At 38.6% G+C, this 18,701-nt stretch overlaps 2 protein-coding genes across 6 annotated transcripts in view; one reads left to right on the top strand and one right to left on the bottom strand.

The window, feature by feature from the left end:
- Positions 1-18,701, bottom strand: part of LOC107583140 (cytosolic carboxypeptidase 4-like) — a 239,594-nt gene that overhangs the window by 198,029 nt on the left and 22,864 nt on the right. The window lies entirely within an intron of this gene.
- LOC107583124 (kelch-like protein 25) lies at positions 724-15,731 on the top strand. 5 transcript variants are annotated; one of them, XM_016269234.1, is made up of 4 exons: positions 1,008-1,018; positions 3,790-3,900; positions 5,822-7,669; positions 14,595-15,731. In XM_016269234.1, exons 2-3 carry the CDS (start codon positions 3,837-3,839, stop codon positions 7,633-7,635), a joined length of 1,878 nt encoding a protein of 625 aa, XP_016124720.1. In that variant the 5' UTR covers positions 1,008-1,018; positions 3,790-3,836; the 3' UTR covers positions 7,636-7,669; positions 14,595-15,731. The 5 variants fall into 5 exon arrangements, with proteins under 5 accessions (XP_016124721.1, XP_016124722.1, XP_016124723.1 ...); XM_016269235.1 differs by lacking the exons at positions 1,008-1,018; positions 3,790-3,900 and adding an exon at positions 724-868; XM_016269236.1 differs by lacking the exons at positions 1,008-1,018; positions 3,790-3,900 and adding an exon at positions 752-792.

The raw sequence follows: 18,701 nt of genomic DNA, 5'->3' as shown, positions 1-18,701 counted from the left end.
TACCTTGCTCAGTGGTTTTCAAACTCCGAGACCCTCAGACCACAAGAGGCACAATCTAAGAAATTTACAATGATGACAGATTTTCATAAATGAAAATATGACTTTACTGTTTAGGAAGCACAAAAGATCCCCTCACAGGGATCATTTGATTTCAAAAAGGTTGAAAACAGTTCTAGGTGTGTTGTGCTTTATCATAGCTATGAATATAACAATCCCACACTAGATGGAGCTAAAAGCATTGCATTTAAAAACATCCTCAATTCACAAGTTACACTCACACAGATCAAATAAAAATACATGGAAAAGGATATAACTATAGATGTCACTAGCCCATTGCCTTGTGAACAAACAACAGTGTGCTAATTCAATAACAATAAAATAGGGCATTTTTAAATTATGTTTAAAAAATAAGGTCTATTTTTCAAATGCAATTAAATATTTGCCAAAATACTGCTAATCTAGGTGAACATTCGTCATTGTAGCAGTTTTAAAAAGCGTATATGTGCACAAAAAGTCATAATACTTTCCTGCTAATTGTTGTGATGCGCTGCCAATGGCTCCTCCCACTGTTCCGCCATTGGCTGCTTTGTACAGAAAGCAGCGCAGACTTTCAGGTTAGAACGTTCCTATTGGCCAAATTTTATATTTGCATAAATTCTCAGTGCGTGATTGGTGAACGGCACGTCAATCAACCCATTCCCCTGCTTTTGGATATTACCCTAAGAGACTCCACGGTTTTTCATCAGTGAGGACTGGAATGTGAACAAAGTAACACAGCCAACCAGACAAGAGGTGAACAAAACTATGATTCCTTCCCTAATTCCAAAACTGCACAACGGCAGGATTTGTCACTAGCGCCCAGAACACTGTAAGTATGCCTTTCTAAAAAAAATAGTCTTGTATTAGAGCAAGAAGCTTCAGATGAATAAAACTTTAACCAACATCTGCAATGTTCTTCCTGTTTTTGGCAGAGCTGGATACACTCAGTCAGGATTAGATGTGAGCTGGATAGGGATTGGTGACTACCTCTCGCTTCTTCCAGAAGGAGTAATGCGTGTAAATCGGAAGATAATGATCTCTTCCAGGGAGAGCAGCGTTATTACGTGTCTCTAATCGCCAGGAGTTTGTCAGGCTTTCTTCTGCATGTCAATACACGGAGTTACGACTCTGCGCTAACAGCATTAGCTCCTCTCATTCATAGTATCGTTACTGAGCAGTTGCCATAAACCTAAACGCAGCCGAATCTGTCATTTTTGAGATGTTACTGTGGTTACTTTTTATCGTACTATTACATTTTACCTCAGTGTACGTTATCAATTTAATCAGGTGGTTTTTTACTTTGTTTAGCGCACTAGCGAGCTGGCTAACTGTAGCTTTAGTTGGTGCGCATTTGTGAAGTCTCGTGGCGAAGAAAACAGTCGCCGTATACTACGAAATTGCCTTATTTATTGCCTTATCTATTTTAATTATATAATGGCTACACTTGTTCACGTAAAACCACTTTTCATTGTGTAATGAGGCTAGGGGTTAACTGAGGGAACGACGGACAGAAAATTGTGTATTTTTTTAACCCGAGCCACAGAACACCTGCTCCTACATTTATCATTTTTACAATTAACATGTGTTTATATTATATAAAAGTCAGGAAATTGCGTCTGAATGCATCATCTATGGCCTCAGGGTTTCATGTACGGCAGTATTTGAAGTTCTTTCTGCATTGATCATAGTTCAAGTAAACAAGCGCCTGTAACCGCATATTGGCTGCTGTTTACTTTTGTAAAGATTTCATGACACTAACATTACAATTATATTCGCTTTAATTACTCACCTGGTACATGCAAATGTTAGACTACCAATGGCTCGCCATTTTGGTCCCATAAAATTTTGGATGTCTCTCTAATCTAACACCGGATTCAACTCATCGGGTAATTTTTAGTGGCTACATGTCCTGAAATGGGTGTCAAATAAGGGAGATGTTCAAATGTGTAGTTCTGGGGGTCCTTGCAGGGTTGAGAAACACCGCTTTCACATTTTTATGTAGTTATAAGAAATAAGGAACTAAACGCAAGACTGTTCAGCATGCTTTCACTAAAGTTATTCCATTTGAGCCAAAATTACCAGTATGGCCATTGGCCACACTATTATAACTTTCTAGAACAATGGCAGTGGGTACTGTCTGTAGCAACTATTGAGTGTCCATGACAATATTTTAAGTGAATATAACATGTAAAAGAAATAATATAACCCTGAAAAAGAAAAAAAAGTGGGAAAAATGTACCTTTAGGAGTACTTGTCACTGGGGCAGTACTCTCAAAAAGACATTTGTACCTTATTTACCCCTTAAAGGTTCACAGTAGTATCTAAAAGGTACCTATTAGTACCTTAGAGTAGTATTGTGGACCTTTAAGGAGTTGGCACAAAGTCAGCACATTGATCCCTTTAAGGGACTGCCCCATTGACAAATTGTTGCACCCCTAAAGGTACAGTTTTTGCCCATTTTTTTAAAGCCAGGAGACATCCGCTATTCATAACTTTCAGTCACGTGACCAGCTCGAAGACCTGGAGGGCAAAACATCCATAGAACTGCAGGACAAGCCTGTCAATTTTCCATCAGTTTCACAGCCGCAAATATTTAGATCACCTCTCCTAAAGGAATAAAACAAAGGTATGTGAACAAAACGCAAGTTTTGGCCATTTGCAATCCATATTAAGCACCTGCGGCAATATTTAAATCATTAAACAGTGTGACAAAATGTTGTAAATCTTAATATATTTAAAACCGTAATGTTCTCTATATTAATGATGCATAGTTTACATAGGCAAGCAGATGAGGCCAGAATATGAACGCAATCTGCTTAATGGTTCAGTGTTTTCCTTCTAATGGTTTTCAATGGGAAACCATTTAACGTGAAACTTTGCACATTGCGTAAATATTCTGGCTTCATCTGCTTGCCTGTACAAAATATACATCATCAATAAGGTGTTTACTGAATTTCGCCTTTTAATATCTACATTTTACTACATTACTACTTAATGCAAACTGCGTAAAAATAACTGAAAATCGAGCTTGCACAGCTAGAAATGTCTGCATCCACAATTTCACATACTTCTGTAAAATATGTTTTAGCCTGAGTGCTAATAGAAGTACTTAGTCCTGATGACGGACTTCTTGCTGGTCGGTGATTCATTGAGCTTTTTCAAATCAGCGAGGTTGCCAGATTTGGACTTTCTGCAAACAAAAAGCACCTCCCTCCCTTTGCTGTAGCCTAGCTGAAATACAGCTCTGGAATACCAACATCCTCAGTGAAAAGAACCTGGAAAGGCTATTTAGTCAGGAGTCTAGATGTTTACACAGGAAGATCATTGAAAGGAATAAAGATCTTTGTTCTTCAGCCTCTCAGTGGCCTTGCAAGTAAAAGGTATCATTCATGTTGGTGAGAATATCCGCATGGATAGGTAGTTAGTTTGTTCGTATTGAATGATTCAGCAACTTTGGCATGGCTCATGCTGTTGTTGAGTGATGGTTACCATGGGTGATGGGATGAACCATGCAGGAACTCCAAGGCAGTTTCATCAAGCTGTGAAATAATAGTTGGGCTTCTTTTTCAGCTCTTTCCTTTTCATTCAGCCACAAACCTGACTATAAGTCCATTGTTGTGGAATTATGCAACATTTAAGAAATTGTCACAAAAAATGTATCTTGCAAGTAATGACTGGAGACCCTCTTAAATTTTCTTATATGTGAAAAAAAAGTCTCTTTTGCATTTTCTGTTCCCTGGCCCCTTAAAGGACAACTCTTTCGGCCTGGCCTGTTGAGGGGACACTTTTTGGGACCAATGCAGACCCCCCCTCAGTTCCTCACTGTCAGTGCCTGTGCGTGGGTCAGCAGTATTTGTCGCTGTAAGTGGTTTTAGACACCTGCTTGCTCCCTATTCTCTTGTTCACCCATCAACAGCCCTGCATCCAACCCCTCCAGTACCAGCCTCCCAGCTGCTCTTATCCCCCTGCATAGCTTTCTGCATGGATAACTGTGACCTTGCATCCTTTGTGGTCAGCCTCTGGCATTGTGATTCATGTCAACCCGAGAGTGTGATCCATAAAGACCATGCCGATGTTTGTGCATGCTTGCACCCCTCTCTCTTCACAATAACCTCAAATTGTATCAGTTAAAGAATCCAGTTTACATGCAAGCACATTCACAAAGAGCCACTGGTAACATTGAACCTTTGCTGCTGAAACCTTAGTTTTCAAATGTCAGATAGAAAGGGTAGAACTGTCTGGATTTCACCAAATCATGTGCTGCAAGCCTGACCAATCAGGAATATCCTGACTGTTCATTAATATCAAGCCATATAACATGTGCTTTGTACATTTGTACCTTTAATTACCTGCCACAGCCTTTAAACCTAACAAATTAAATGTTGAAATATTAGGAGGGTTTTTTTCTTTGTTGTAGTGCTCCATAGAAGAAAAAGTCATCCAGTAAATGTCAATTATTTCCCTTCATTATTTGTAATCTTCATTTTGATTAATACAGTTTACATAAAGTATTTTTACAGGGTAACTGCATGCGATTTTTTTTTTTTTGCGTTTCTAATTGTGTTTTTGTAAATCAAGTGCTTAAACTGCCATGTTCTCATTGGCCCTATTAGCAGCATGAAAAACAAAACTGCTTTTCACATTTTGATTGCATTATAACTCAAGAATGCTGAATCAACAAACCAGTCTAATTTACACAATCTACACTTTGTTGCTTTATAATAGGAGCTTTCTAGTTTTGCTGCATTGCACACAGTGTATATTGGGCATTACAATTTGTACTAGTTGTCGTCACCCCAGTTATGTGTTGAATAAACATGTCCGTGATTGGTAACAATGCTTAAATACAGTTAAAAACCTTATGTAAATATACTGATACAAATAAGAGAAAAAGAAAAAAAATCATGGTTAAGTATGAAGAAAATTGTACTCTTGATATATTACTTGCATATAGATAAAGTACAGTTTTTCCAAGATCGATGAGAACCTAAACAGAATATGAATAATTAGGTTTCTCAGTTTATTATAGATGCTCTCTTTTTAATTCTTGCAAATTTAGTGATCAGAAATGAATTCATCAGTCTCAAATTGAATCTCATAAAACTACTATTGATTAGTTTAGATAGGGTGCTCTTATGTTTGTTTGTTGTTTTTTTCTTTAGGTATTCATTTTAATGATCTCATTGGATTTCTTGCATAGTTCAAGGTTTGCCAAAATCAAAGGATTACTGACTTATTTACAAATCTAAAATTGATCACAATCTGTCGGCATAAAATGTGAGAACTAGAGACTGAGTTGATTAATTGTGAACTTTGTGTTGGCTTAACAGTGTAAAGGATTACAGTTCTTAGATCCTCTGAACAAAGTACAGTGAACTCAACTGTTTAAGTAAGATTACTGAAGGAGCTGTAAATGTCAAGCAAAGTTTGTCTTATGAAGAATGTAAAATTGTCATTTAGGCAATACATTTTCAGTCTCTGGACATTATAGACAAGAAAGAAGCTTAAAAAGAGATTTCTCTGCCAATTCAACACTAACACTACGACCACATTTAAGCAAATGCTAATCATCCAAGACCAATAGTTATGTTGTCTGCAGCTGAAAAAAATGTGGCACTAGTTGGCTCTAACTTTTGTTGATACAGCACCACACATAACCACTTTCTCAGTGGTGATTTTATTGCCAAGCATAAACATGTACAACATTGAGTCATCCCAATACTGAAAATACCTTTATAGAGCACTTGCTAATCTCCCGTGTTGTGCTTTTGTATTTTCTTAGTTCGGGGTATTGGAACCAGTGAAAATTTGGACGGGCTCGAAAAGATGTCAGTCAGCGTCCATGAAAACCGCAAATCCAGGACGAGCACAGGCTCCATGAACATTTCGCTCTTCCACAAGCCCTCTCATCCAGACAGTGTGCTCACCCACCTCAACACCCTGCGCAAACAGTGCATGTTCACAGATGTGACACTATGGGCAGGCGACCGCTCCTTTCCCTGTCACAGAGCTGTGCTTGCCGCTTGCAGTCGCTACTTTGAAGCCATGTTTAGCGGTGGCCTCCGTGAGAGCCTTGACAATGAGGTTAACTTTCGAGACAGTGTTCACCCAGAAGTTCTGGAGCTGCTGTTGGACTTTGCTTACTCTTCACGTGTCATCATCAACGAGGAGAATGCTGAGTCACTTCTCGAGGCTGGAGATATGCTACAGTTTCATGACATCCGTGATGCAGCAGCAGAATTTTTGGAGAAGAATTTGCACGCATCAAACTGCTTAGGGATGATGCTGCTCTCTGACGCCCATCAGTGTAAGCGGCTTTATGAGCTGTCTTGGAGGATGTGCCTCATCCACTTTGAGACTCTTCGAGACACTGAAGACTTCTGTGGGCTCTCAAAAGACAAGCTTTTGGATCTCATCATTAGTGATGAGCTGGAGGTTGAAGATGAACAGATTGTGTTCAATGCAGTCATGCGCTGGATTAGGTATGATTTAGACAGCCGCAGAGACTACCTTCCTGAACTGCTGCGAGGACTACGCCTTGCACTGTTACCCTCAGAATGCCTCATTGAGGCTGTGGCATGTGAGGAACTTGTGATGTCAGATAAAAGGAACCGACAGATTGTCGATGAGGCCATGCAGTGCAAGAAAAAGATTCTGCAAAATGACGGTGTTGTCACCAGCCCCTGCGCTAGGCCTCGCAAAGCTGGGCACACACTGCTCATTCTTGGGGGTCAGACATTTATGTGTGATAAGATCTACCAAGTGGATCACAAAGCAAAAGAGATCATCCCTAAATCAGATCTTCCCAGTCCGAGGAAGGAGTTCAGTGCATGTGCCATTGGCTGCAAAGTTTACGTGACAGGAGGAAGGGGGTCGGAAAATGGAGTGTCGAAGGATGTTTGGATATATGACACGGTACATGAAGAATGGTCGAAAGGTGCCCCAATGCTAATTGCACGTTTTGGACATGGCTCGGCTGAACTTGAAAACTGTCTTTATGTTGTTGGGGGTCACACGGCTATAGCAGGTGTTTTCCCAGCCTCCCCATCAGTATCTCTTAAACAGGTTGAGCGGTATGACCCCCTGACCAACAAATGGACAATGATGGCACCACTTAGGGATGGTGTCAGCAATGCAGCAGTGGTCAGCGCCAAACTAAAACTCTTTGTGTTTGGTGGAACAACCATACACAGGGACAAGGCCTCAAAGGTCCAGTGCTATGACCCTGTTGAGAACCGTTGGACAATAGCTGCTGAATGCCCTCAACCCTGGAGATACACCGCTGCTGCTGTCCTTGGCAGTCAGATATTCATAATGGGTGGTGATACAGAGTTTACCGCAGCATCTGCCTACCGATTTGATTGTGAGACCAATCAATGGACGCGTGTAGGTGACATGACTTCTAAAAGAATGAGCTGCCATGCTGTGGCCTCTGGTAATAAACTCTATGTGGTCGGTGGGTACTTCGGTACACAGCGGTGTAAAACCCTGGATTGCTATGATCCAACATCGGATAGCTGGAACAGTATCACTACCGTGCCTTATTCACTGATTCCAACTGCATTTGTTAGCACCTGGAAACATCTTCCTGCCTAGATGCCTCCGACTGAAGTGTACAGATCTGTTCTGGGTAAGGTTTTGGCATTTCTCTAATTTTTGATGTGCTCCAGTGAGTTTAAACACTGTATACTGAATTTATTATTCTTTCTGAAGGTGTAAGTATCTGTATTACCTTATCTGATCTATACACACACAAATCATTTTTTATTGAAGGTGCTTCCTTTGAAAACTGCTTAAATCATAATTCTAAGCAGAGGAGCAACTGAAGTCAGTAGGCTGTCGACATTGACACATAAGCAGTGATTTCTGTCAAGATAACTGCATGCCAAAATGCTAAACTCGGCTTGGCAGCCTTTGATAGCAGCTGAGTGCCCCCATCTTATTGAGGGTTTTGAGAGTGGTTGAGCAAAGAGAAAATTGGTGTGTTAAACCATCTGGATGTCTAGCAGTATTATAGAGCAGCATGTTATTGAAGGGCAACATCTTCAAGAGGGTTGAAGTTTAAAGCTTAAACGTCTCGTGAATTTTTACTTAGGATCAGAGTGCTGCATCAGCACTAGTGAGCCATTGAAATATTGATTTGTGATCTACATTTCAAAGCTTTTTCTGTCAATTGGCTATTAGGTAGAGAGAGCACAACGTGGCTTAATCTCTGTAATTACAGTCTGCAATGAGGGACTCAATGTGGAGAGATTTAGGGAGAGGGTGCTTATTGTTGCTGGAACAGATGCCACAGTAATTTGTTTCCCATCAAATGTACCATCTAAAGCTCTTTTTCTGAAATTTTCAGCCAAAAATTGTTTTATGGTATTTTATTGGTTTTGCTGAATATTTTCACTGGCCAGAGGACAATGTGAACAGAAACAGTTTCACAATTGGAATGCAATTGTAAATGTGCATTTCCCACTTGTGCATTGAAGTCACCATGCCCAGAAACAATCAATCTCTTAGGCTGTTGGTGCATTAATAAAGACCTATTTATATACTTCATTAGAGGAAAAGTTTGTTTTATGTGTGAAGGCAGGAAATTTGGTTACTTAAAGAACCTGCCACCTTTGTTTTAGAAATGGAAAATACATTGCCATCTGTTGTGTATTCTTGACAAGGTACAGATGGGTTATTAGCTAAATTTAATTTATTGTATTGAGTTATTGTACAAAAATTGTAATGGAGCCCCTATAAATATACAAAACAGAATTTTAGTTATTCCAAACAAAGAGTAATTTGAATTAATGTGCATTTCAGTGAATTTGTCAAATTTCAGTGCATTAACTATACAGTATTTTACTATTAATTTTTTATGTCGGTTTTGTTTAAGTTTTTAATAAATGATCATTATTTCACTCTCCAAAGAAACAAGAAAACTTTAAGCCATTATTTCCATTATAAGCTCCCTGGCATGCTGTCTATTAAACGATCAAATAAAAACATGAGCATATAAATGTAAACCTATCATTTGCATTGGACTGCAAAATATTAATGCTTATTGACTATATGAAATGCATTAAGCTTTGTTATAATAACTTTACTTCTATAGGCATCCTAGACTCATCATCATTTCTGCTATCATAATATCTTGTCTGTCAGCACTTATGAAGACTAGGGCTAATAGGTCATTACAGATTAACAACATTTGCATTTAGTCATTACATTGTCTGCATGAAGTCAGAGTTGAATGATGATGTGTGTGCATATTGGTTTGAGTACGTATACAGCAAAGGTAGTTGCTTCTTAAACCTAATGCTGAGGAATTACAATTGTGTCGATGGCCTCTATGAATGCGTCATAACAGTCAGCTGAACATCTCTCACTTGTGTCATTTAAATTAGACTGCCTGGGGAGGGACCAGAGCCGTCTCATTGCATCCCCTGATGATTAGAAAATGATTACTTCTGTGAGTAATCATTAACACTCTTCATCAGCCAGTGACTTCGTTCACACCACAAGCGCTTCGTTTCACAGTGAGGCAGGTGGCCCAGCAAAAGCTGGGTTTTATAATTAGCCCCCGGGGGGCACAAAATCAGAATGTCTGGAGGACGCCCTGGCAGGCCTGTTGAAGGATGTTGGCAGCAGCCAAGAAACGCCCACAGGAAGTGCATAAACATGGTTAAACATGTTCCAAGCAAAGGGTTAAAGCTTAGCTGGTTAGCATGGCCCCACTAGACTCTGCTGGTAGACATCGTAACCACACCATCTGGCTGCCAAAAAAAAAGTTTTTCCATTGAAGAGCATTCAAAAATATCTTTTGTATTTTGGCTAAATAGCAACATTTAAATATGTAATATTACAATAGATGTTTTTTGGAGAGAGCTTACATTTATATTTAAGCATATATCATTCGACAATCTGATTTGAGATATCATTATGCAGCTCAAGTGATTATTTACAGCTCAGGTGACTGGCTCTGACAGCAAAAATTTTACAGCAGAACTGAGCATCCATGAGCAAAGATAGATGTCAGTTTCTTCAAGTATTATATAGGCCTCCTAGACTCTCCTATTTGTCCCTTTACCCTGTTCAACCTTGCAGCCTTCTCCGCACTGATAAAGTAACTTAAGATGTGGGCAATAAAAGCAAAGGCTGCCGTGTTTTGAACTCTTATTGAGTGAAGGTATGAAGAATTAATAGGTGAGCAGCTCTGTGGTCTCACACTTAAAATGCCTGTTGGTCTCCATGGTGGAATGGCTCTGTGTGTCATTATGAGAAACAAAACAGAGAAGAATGAGCTTCATGAATGATTTAAAGAACTGTGCAGGGTTGGGATTCCACTTTCAGATTATAAATAATTTAAAATCTGCAGCGGCCAGGGATAAGGAGAGGAGTACCTGAATGTAATTCATTTCAGAAAGCTGTGTATCATTTTAAACAACAGGATAATTGAATCCCACAGTCTAAATTTGACATTATTAGTCAATCGCACAGCCTTGCTGAAAACACTCAATCGCATTTCACGGTAGTTATAAATTTTTTTTAGAGACTTAGTTTAATGCCCCTAAAAAAAGTTTAAAAAAAAAAAGAAAAAAAAAGCTTTCAGAGAATGATGGTAGATCTTATAGAAAGTATTTCTAAATGGTATAGTTTATAAACTGCACTTTATTGTCCATGTCAAAGTTTAAAGGAATAGCCCCCCCTAAAAAAATTTAAATAAATTCATTTACTCACCTTCATGTTATTCCAAACGTTCCTCTGCAGTACAATTTATTTTTTTTTTATTATAAGTGTTTCGAATATATAATGTCTATACACTGAAACAACTGGACAAATCAATGTTGGACCCTATTGACTTTCATTATATGGGGGGAAAAGAAAATCCATTCCATGGAAGTCAGTCAGTCAGTCACATACAGGTTTTAAAAAACATTAGGGTTTTTTTTAACTATTCCTTTAAGTCAAGGACCACCCCTCCTCTGATCTGATAATAGGTGAGTTAGAGCTTATAGAAAGGTAGCCTTAAGGCTTGTGCACACCGGGACGATTATCGCCGACATTTAACGCCACGTGACTAAACAAAGGGCGCTAATGTGAGTGTGCACACGATGCACCAAAACGCCAGGCGTAAAAGCGTCATTTCTTAAACGCCTCGGGCTCGTTTTTTTGGTTTGACGTGCCGCGTTAAAAACTGGCCGACCAACTGCTGGTCTCATTGGTGTCTGATCACAAAGAGCAATATGACAAATGTGACAGTGACTACAAAAATATGGAGAGGAATTGCAGATCAAATAGGATTTGATGTGTACCGGTGTATTTCTGTTTTTCATTAAACAGATTTTCATTTTTCATCTAATGTCAGGGAGTGAATTTGCACGTTCACTCGGCTCATCGCCAGCGAAAATCGGGGATCTTTGTTCGGGATTCTGTTCGGGAATCTCCCTAAACCCTGTTTGATGGAATCAGCTAGAATTTGCGGGTGTAATTTCAGAAGGAAAGTGCTGGCGCCGTTTTGAGTGACCACTGGATAAACAGTCAGAAATTGCCCAAACAATACCATAATTGTTTCCGAAGTATGAGCTGGTAATGCTTTTTAAAAGTAGCATCAAACTTGTTGATGACTTTGCAGGACTATAATTACAACCAGAAGCTTCAGGTAAATATAATGGGGAATATCCAGGCATTGACCTGTAACGACATCCCCTTTGACTTTGCTTTAGCACATGCCATATGTCCTCAATAAGACTTAGTTACTGCTTTTTCTGCCAACAGTGCAGTTTCAATGGACAGTATTGTGTTCAACTAATCCAGGTAATTTGCCAGTTGGAACAGTCCTGACCCTTTGCCAAACACCACAACCTCCCGTCCCAACCCCTAAAGGAGGGGCCTTTAGAAAAACTAAACCAGCTAATTGTTTTGTTGTTGCAGAGCCCATAAATCGGATTGGGCTGTTTTAATCTGATCTCTCTTTGTGGCATGCATGTTACTAAAGCAGGAAACATGATGTTTTGGCAGTGTCCACAGTTCTCCCAACTGGTAGAAACAGGCCGATACAGGTAGCAAAAGGCCATGTTTCCCATGTGCCTCATCCTCTCTGACCCGCCAAGGATTGACAGAGTTGGGTAAAGGCAGGATAAGCTGTGCCTGGTCGATGTGCCCCGTTTAAACTAGCTGTGGATTTGCACATTCAAGTGCACAATTAATGGCAGCGACTCTCCGTTTCCTGGAATGGCACAGCTCTAATCAGTCCTTAAATTTATCCTTTAGGATCACCGTATTAGGGAGTAATGCTGTGTCTACTTTAACCCCACCATCAAGTCTAGTTTTGGTAAGCATGAGCCTGTTGTGTTAACAACATGTTTAACAGATCTACACAGAAGTGTGTTTTTGGCATTGACTATATGCCAGTTCCAAGGAAATGTTTAACCATTTAGCTGTAAAGGTCTTGTCCAAACTTTAGCATTTCCCACCTGGATGGCCACCATTACCTAGCAAACAAGTACATTTGCATTTCAGTTGGACTGAAGTAATAATTTGTCTTTTTTAAAATGTCACGTTAATGCTTTAATCCTAAAGAAATCGTCTGGACTAACAAATCTAGATAATGCGATTGTAGCTTGGCTTCACCCAGCATGTATACACATTAATCAGACTAAAATTGGCTCAGGTCTTAATGCTTGTTCTATTTACTTAATTAAAAAAGCAACACGGTCATTAAACATTTTGTCACAGTAACTTAATTTAATTTCAATCAATCCACTTAAATTTGTTGAATGGAAGTTGACTTAATCCTTTTGTGTTGGGCCTACATGAATTATTTTATGCATTTATGAGTAAAGGGAAAGGCTTATGTTATGTTTAGTTATGGGTGTGGGTTTGCGGTTGCCCTTGTGCTGAAGAATGGAGCTTTGGTGTGTGTGTGTGTGTGTGTGTGTGTGTTTGTGTGTATATAAAATGTGCATTTCTATATATTTCTAATTTACACATTTATTTTTAAATGTGCATATTTATATATAATTAAAATACATTTTAAATTTGAAGTTACATATAGCAAGCTAATGTGGCAATTCCCATTTGAGCTATAGGTTTGATTAGCGAATAGACTTGTACTAGTTTTTTTTTTTTTTTTGAGAGAAAATAAAGAGCAAGTTGCATTCCAACTAGATTGACAAATTGAGTTTTTTTTTTTTCAAGAATTTATAGACTTTTAATGTAAATACAGTATTTCTCAATACAGAATTATTCACCCGCCCACAGGGGTTTACCTTGAGATTTTCACCAAAACCAACACATCATAAGCACATAATTTCTATGAAATTCAGCAGACGGTTTTATCCTCTACATCTGAAAAGTATTTTAAAACTAATGTCATCTCAGCGTTCCCTTCAAGTGCATGTGGCAGCTATTCTGCCAGATCAGAATCTCACACTTAATGAATCATAAAGCAGATGGACGCATTTAAGGTGGAATCCACGGCTGGGATCTGCAAAATATTTACTTCGTTTTTGGTTTATAAAAAGCGCGCATCAGTTAGTTTTGATGGATACGTCAAATGCCTTTTCGATGCAGATGCTGAAATCATTTCATTGTTGCGGCTTAACACACTTACGCCCTTTAAGGGGGAGGCATTAGCATTAAATTACAATGTAGTGGAGGTGATGAGAATTGAATTAGAGGCAAGCTTCACTGGTGGGATGTGAAGCTGATGTAAGCTATTGATTTTAAATATTCTGTAAACATAGGGATGTTGAGAGGGTGTTAGGGGGGAAGGCTTATTTAAAGTGCTTCGAGATTACAAATCCCATCTGCTCTCAACGGACACAACAACAGACGAGGTTCAAAGATGCTCGCAATTGATTCTACTACTTTGTCCAAGTCAGTTCGGATTTCATAATCCGTCTGTTTGAATTCCATAGTTTTTTTGGTGCATTTACATTCTTTATTTCAGAACAACTACAGATTTGTTCCTGTTGCAACACAGCAGCTAACAAGCTATGTGTTTCCCGTGTGGCTGGGTATCGATACAGATTCGATTCTGATTCACACGATCTTGATTTAATTCCAGTCTGATTGATTCATTTAAATATATTTCAGTTAGAATTTACATTTTTCTTACTTATTAAAGAAATTCCCTGGTCACGCTGTAATACAAGACCGTGTTTCAGACTGATTCAAATTGGTAACTATTAATTAAAAGACTAAGGATATTGGAGTCGTCTCAAGAATCCGTTTACACTGGTTATGCTGTATGTTTTTGATTCACTATAAAGAACCACTCAGTCATTTGTGAGTCAGACTACATTCTTTACATTGAATGCAAAGAACCGGTTCAATTCTTCATGCATCAAACTTCACTTTAGTTTCCATTCCTCAAACATTTTGCATAGATTGACTAAGCGTTGTATGATGCTAGTAGACATTTGACATTTCTGACATTTCTCCCAGTCAATTTAAATGACCTCCTACATTTGCATCAAGTTGGCTTGCATTGGCTGGGTTCAAATTACAGCGTTTGGCTTTGAGCTCTGAGAAAATCTGGTTTTAAACTGTGCCGTCTCTCATTACAGGTGCCATGGTCTTCTAGCCACACTGAATGGACGACAGCAGGGCTGGATTGTCATTGGCTGGCCTGAAGCACCTCTGCTGGGTGGGTGTGGTGTGGCTGCGGTCGGTTACGGCCACTCTCGAAAACAAACCATCTATCCACTGTTGAGAGGAGCCACAGAGAAGAGCTGAAAAATCTCCAGAAGAGAGGCCACAAAGGCCTTCTCCCTACAGCACAACACTAACTCATGCCATGCTTGTTCATTGCCAAATCAGAGGCACAAGGACACAATACACTCTTACACCAATATCTACTCTTTGGAAACTCTTTTGCAATCCATCGAGGTCAAGCACATTCCATTGAACTATGATAAATGACAACTAAAGCATGATTTTCCTTTCTTCTTCACTTTGATTGGCAGTAGAGCATGTTCATGTTGCTTCCAAAACGCCTTATGGACACTGCGTTAAACGAAACATCTACAGAAATGCAAAACATCCCCATGGGAAAGTGCAAGTTTACTCGAGCAGGATGTGAAATGCCTGTGGTACTTCTATTTAAGTATCTGTGAAATGGATTTTAACCTGGAACTTGTAGAGATTCTACAGCACAATGTACTATCGAGGACTTCCTCTCGTTTTAAGATTTCTTGAAGGTTTAAACATTTGATAAATGCATTTAATTTATGTGTTTGTGACTAAAAACAGTAAAGAGAGAAATTGCACATGAGAGTACGTGATGGATGATGAGGGTATTGATGTTTGTAACCCTTTTCCTTTGGATTTGAATGCTGGATTATCTTTAAAGGAATAGTCTGGGTTTAATACAAGTTATGCTCTGTCGATAGCCTTTGTCAATGAATGTTGATGAATTTCAACTAGTTCCTCGTTCCAGTGAGGTACTTACAATGGGGCCATTTTATAAACAATAGGGCCTTTCGACACCGCTTTAGTTCCAGAACTAAATATACAGTTCTAAAGTACTGGGACGATTTTGCGCAAACAATTTCCCAGTACCATTTAAAGGGTTGCATTCGCACCGACAGTGTGTATTAAGAAGTAACATAAACCGGTCGACAGCGATGTCATTTGTGCATGGCGTTCAACAACAGAAACAAAGAAGAACAACATTAACAACAGGAGGATGGAGGATGCTGTGATCGGAGCTGTTTTTGTTGTGTCTCGCGGGTTTCACAATAATAGACATATAAAGTCGACGTATACGTAAAGCGATTGAAAGGAGGACTAAGAATCTCCAACGACAACTGGCAGTGCTACATTTGCTACAAGTGCCTGCACTTCAGCATCCGTCCATCTATCGCTGTTCTCCATACTTGCGAAATAAGTTGACTATGTTCACACTGCGTTTTGAATCATGGCGGGTGAGGGTGTTTTCGTACGCGTTTGGCCAATCAATCTCTACTTGCATCACGATTAGTACCAGTTGTGCTGGTTAGACCCTGCTCCGGAGTAGGAGCTAATTTGGTTCTCGAAAAAGGCAGTCCGGTACTAAAATCGCACCCAGTTCCGGCGGTGCGAAAACGCCAAAAAGTGGGTAGTTCCACAATTAGTTCTGGTACTATGAAAAGGTTCCCGCAGTGTGAAAGGCCCTATAAAAAATGTTAAATGTATTTTAATAGTATAGTCACAAGACGTAAATATGCACGTTTACATGATTATAGTGTAAATTAATAAATATGTTGCCATGATGCAGCAAAACTTTAAAAACAAATGTAAAAAATGTTAACAGCTTTGCAGCTCATTTTCATAAATTATTAAATGTGCTTTGATACAATAAACTCAAATGCCTGCTATCTTCCAAAAATTGGCCCCATATTATTAAATTTTTTTATTGATTGGGCTTAATTTGTATTGAACCTGGAAAATTCCTTTAAGAACAACCATGATTCTGAAGTTGAAGGTTGGTTTTCTGCTCACTTAACAGTCTTAAAACTCTTGAAAAGGGATATGAATTTAAATTGTGTTTTTATCTTCGGTAGTAAATGACTCCCTGCTAAACATTTCCATTTGAAGGGGACTTTCTTTGATTATGCAGCAGATCCCACTGGCATCCTTGTGAACTGAATTCCTGGTGCCTAATACCGGTAGACGTGTTTGTTGCTCATTCAGTCAGTTGAAGGGTTTGAATAAATGATTTTTTGATGCTTGCAGACTGGTTTCATAAGCACCCTGGAGGTTTAAAAAAAAAAAAAAAAAGTGCCTGGATTCCTCTCTGAAAACTCCTCCACGAAACATCCAAGGTTTTTTTCTAATGTTACGGGAACAAGCTTTACGTTATTAGCCAAATCCGCATGGATTTTTTTTAAATGCCTCTTAACTTAGTTTTATCCCTTGCGTGAGGTTTCCTGCTCCTACAGAAAGAATTTAGAATGTTAGCTTTGTTGAACAAAGGAATTTGAGTTAATATTTTAATATTAAATTAAAGTTACAAAATCAATGTTTTATTTTTATTTATTTATTTTTGGTCTTGATGCAAAACAACAATCATTCTACTATACCATTAAAATAAAAAAAAGTGCAATTTATAATATCGTTGACATTTGTTTGGGTGCAATAAGTCAAAACATACAGTTCTTCTGATCAAAATAAAGCTGTGTGTACAAGAAGAAAAAAATCAAATATGATTATTGGAGCCTCTTTTATAGGACGACTATGCCAATGGGAGTGCCAGAGGCGCAGATTTATTGTGGCTGTATTTTAAACATCTGCTTTATTCCCTAAAATAGGAGAGGGCACCGAGTCCAGGAAATTGTGCAGTCGTCTGGTAACAGAGGCTGGCATTTCATAATGATTCCTTGAGGCACCTCTTTGCAATGTTTTTTATCAAGTTCATGTTTACTCTTAAGCCTGCAAGAAGCTATTAGCACATCTGACGCTGACTGACGGATACATTGGTGCACTGCAGCAAGAATGTTTACAAATCGATTTGGAATGAGACGGAGCAGTGTGAATATTTCAATTTGGATTTATCGAGAACTGACCACTTCCTGTGCAGTAAGGGCAGTGGAACATTCGTGAATATATTCCAACATCTAAATAATTTTGTCCTTTTAGATAGGAGATGAAGACAAGTCTGTCTGCAATTTCCTTTCAAGCTTCTAATCTAGTACTGTGGCTGACAGCCCAGTGGATTGTGGGAGGGGGTGAGGAGGCCCCCAAAGACAGACAGACAAGGGCACAAGCGCAAGGAGACGAAGCACCCTGGGTGAATGGAAGGTAAATCCTCTGCCAGGCAAGAATGTTGAGCACAGTCCCGCCTGCCACTCATTTTGCCTTTCAGGCCACCTGCTAGCCCTGAGGACTGGGCTCAAATAACAGCCACTAGCCTGCTACTTACACACCAAAGAAAAAGACCTTCACAAGGTTCAAGAGTATGCTATGAGAAAATATGAACATTTTAAGCAGCCACTCCGGGGGTGTCCAGGTTATATTTGAAAATGAAGACAATTTTGCACATTATTTTGAATTATAAAAAGTGGATTTGGGCATTTACTTATTTTTTTCCTGTTGTTTTGTTTTTTATTCTCGGTTATATTTTTCTATTTAAAATATAAAATTACTTTTTATTTTACAAGTCGTCATCAGCATAAATTTAAGATTTTTGATAAAAATACAGTAAATTTAAAAAAAGGTTTCTATCTATTACATTTAAAAATTTGGGGAAATACATTTCTAAGTTTGGAATAATTGAGATCCTTTAATGTTTTTGAAAGTAGTCTCTTTTGCAAGATTATTAATTTGATCAAAAATGCTGTAAAATAATATTACAATCTAAACAACATTTAAAAATATAATGAAGTAAATAGTTTATTCCTGTGATGGCAGAACTGAATTTTCAGCAGCCACTACTTAAGTGCTTAGTAACACGTGATTCTGAAAATTACATTTGAAAAAATTAAAATATAAAAGTTATTTTAGATTCTAATATTACACAATATTATTGTTTCATTGTATGTTTGATCAAATGCAGCCTTGGTGAGCATAAGAGGATTTAAAAAATAAATTAAATTAAACAAAAGTTCCAAACCTTTGACTGGTATATTGTTCAAACGTTTGGGGTCTTTAATGTTTCCTGATCATCGAGGCTGATATATATATATATATATATA

The sequence above is a fragment of the Sinocyclocheilus grahami genome, unplaced genomic scaffold (genome assembly GCF_001515645.1).
Source record: "Sinocyclocheilus grahami isolate Dianchi unplaced genomic scaffold, SAMN03320097.WGS_v1.1 scaffold50.1, whole genome shotgun sequence".
Classification (NCBI taxonomy): Eukaryota; Metazoa; Chordata; class Actinopteri; order Cypriniformes; family Cyprinidae; genus Sinocyclocheilus; species Sinocyclocheilus grahami.
The sequence above is the reverse complement of the archived record's forward strand: the minus strand, read 5'-3'. Positions and strand labels throughout refer to the sequence as shown.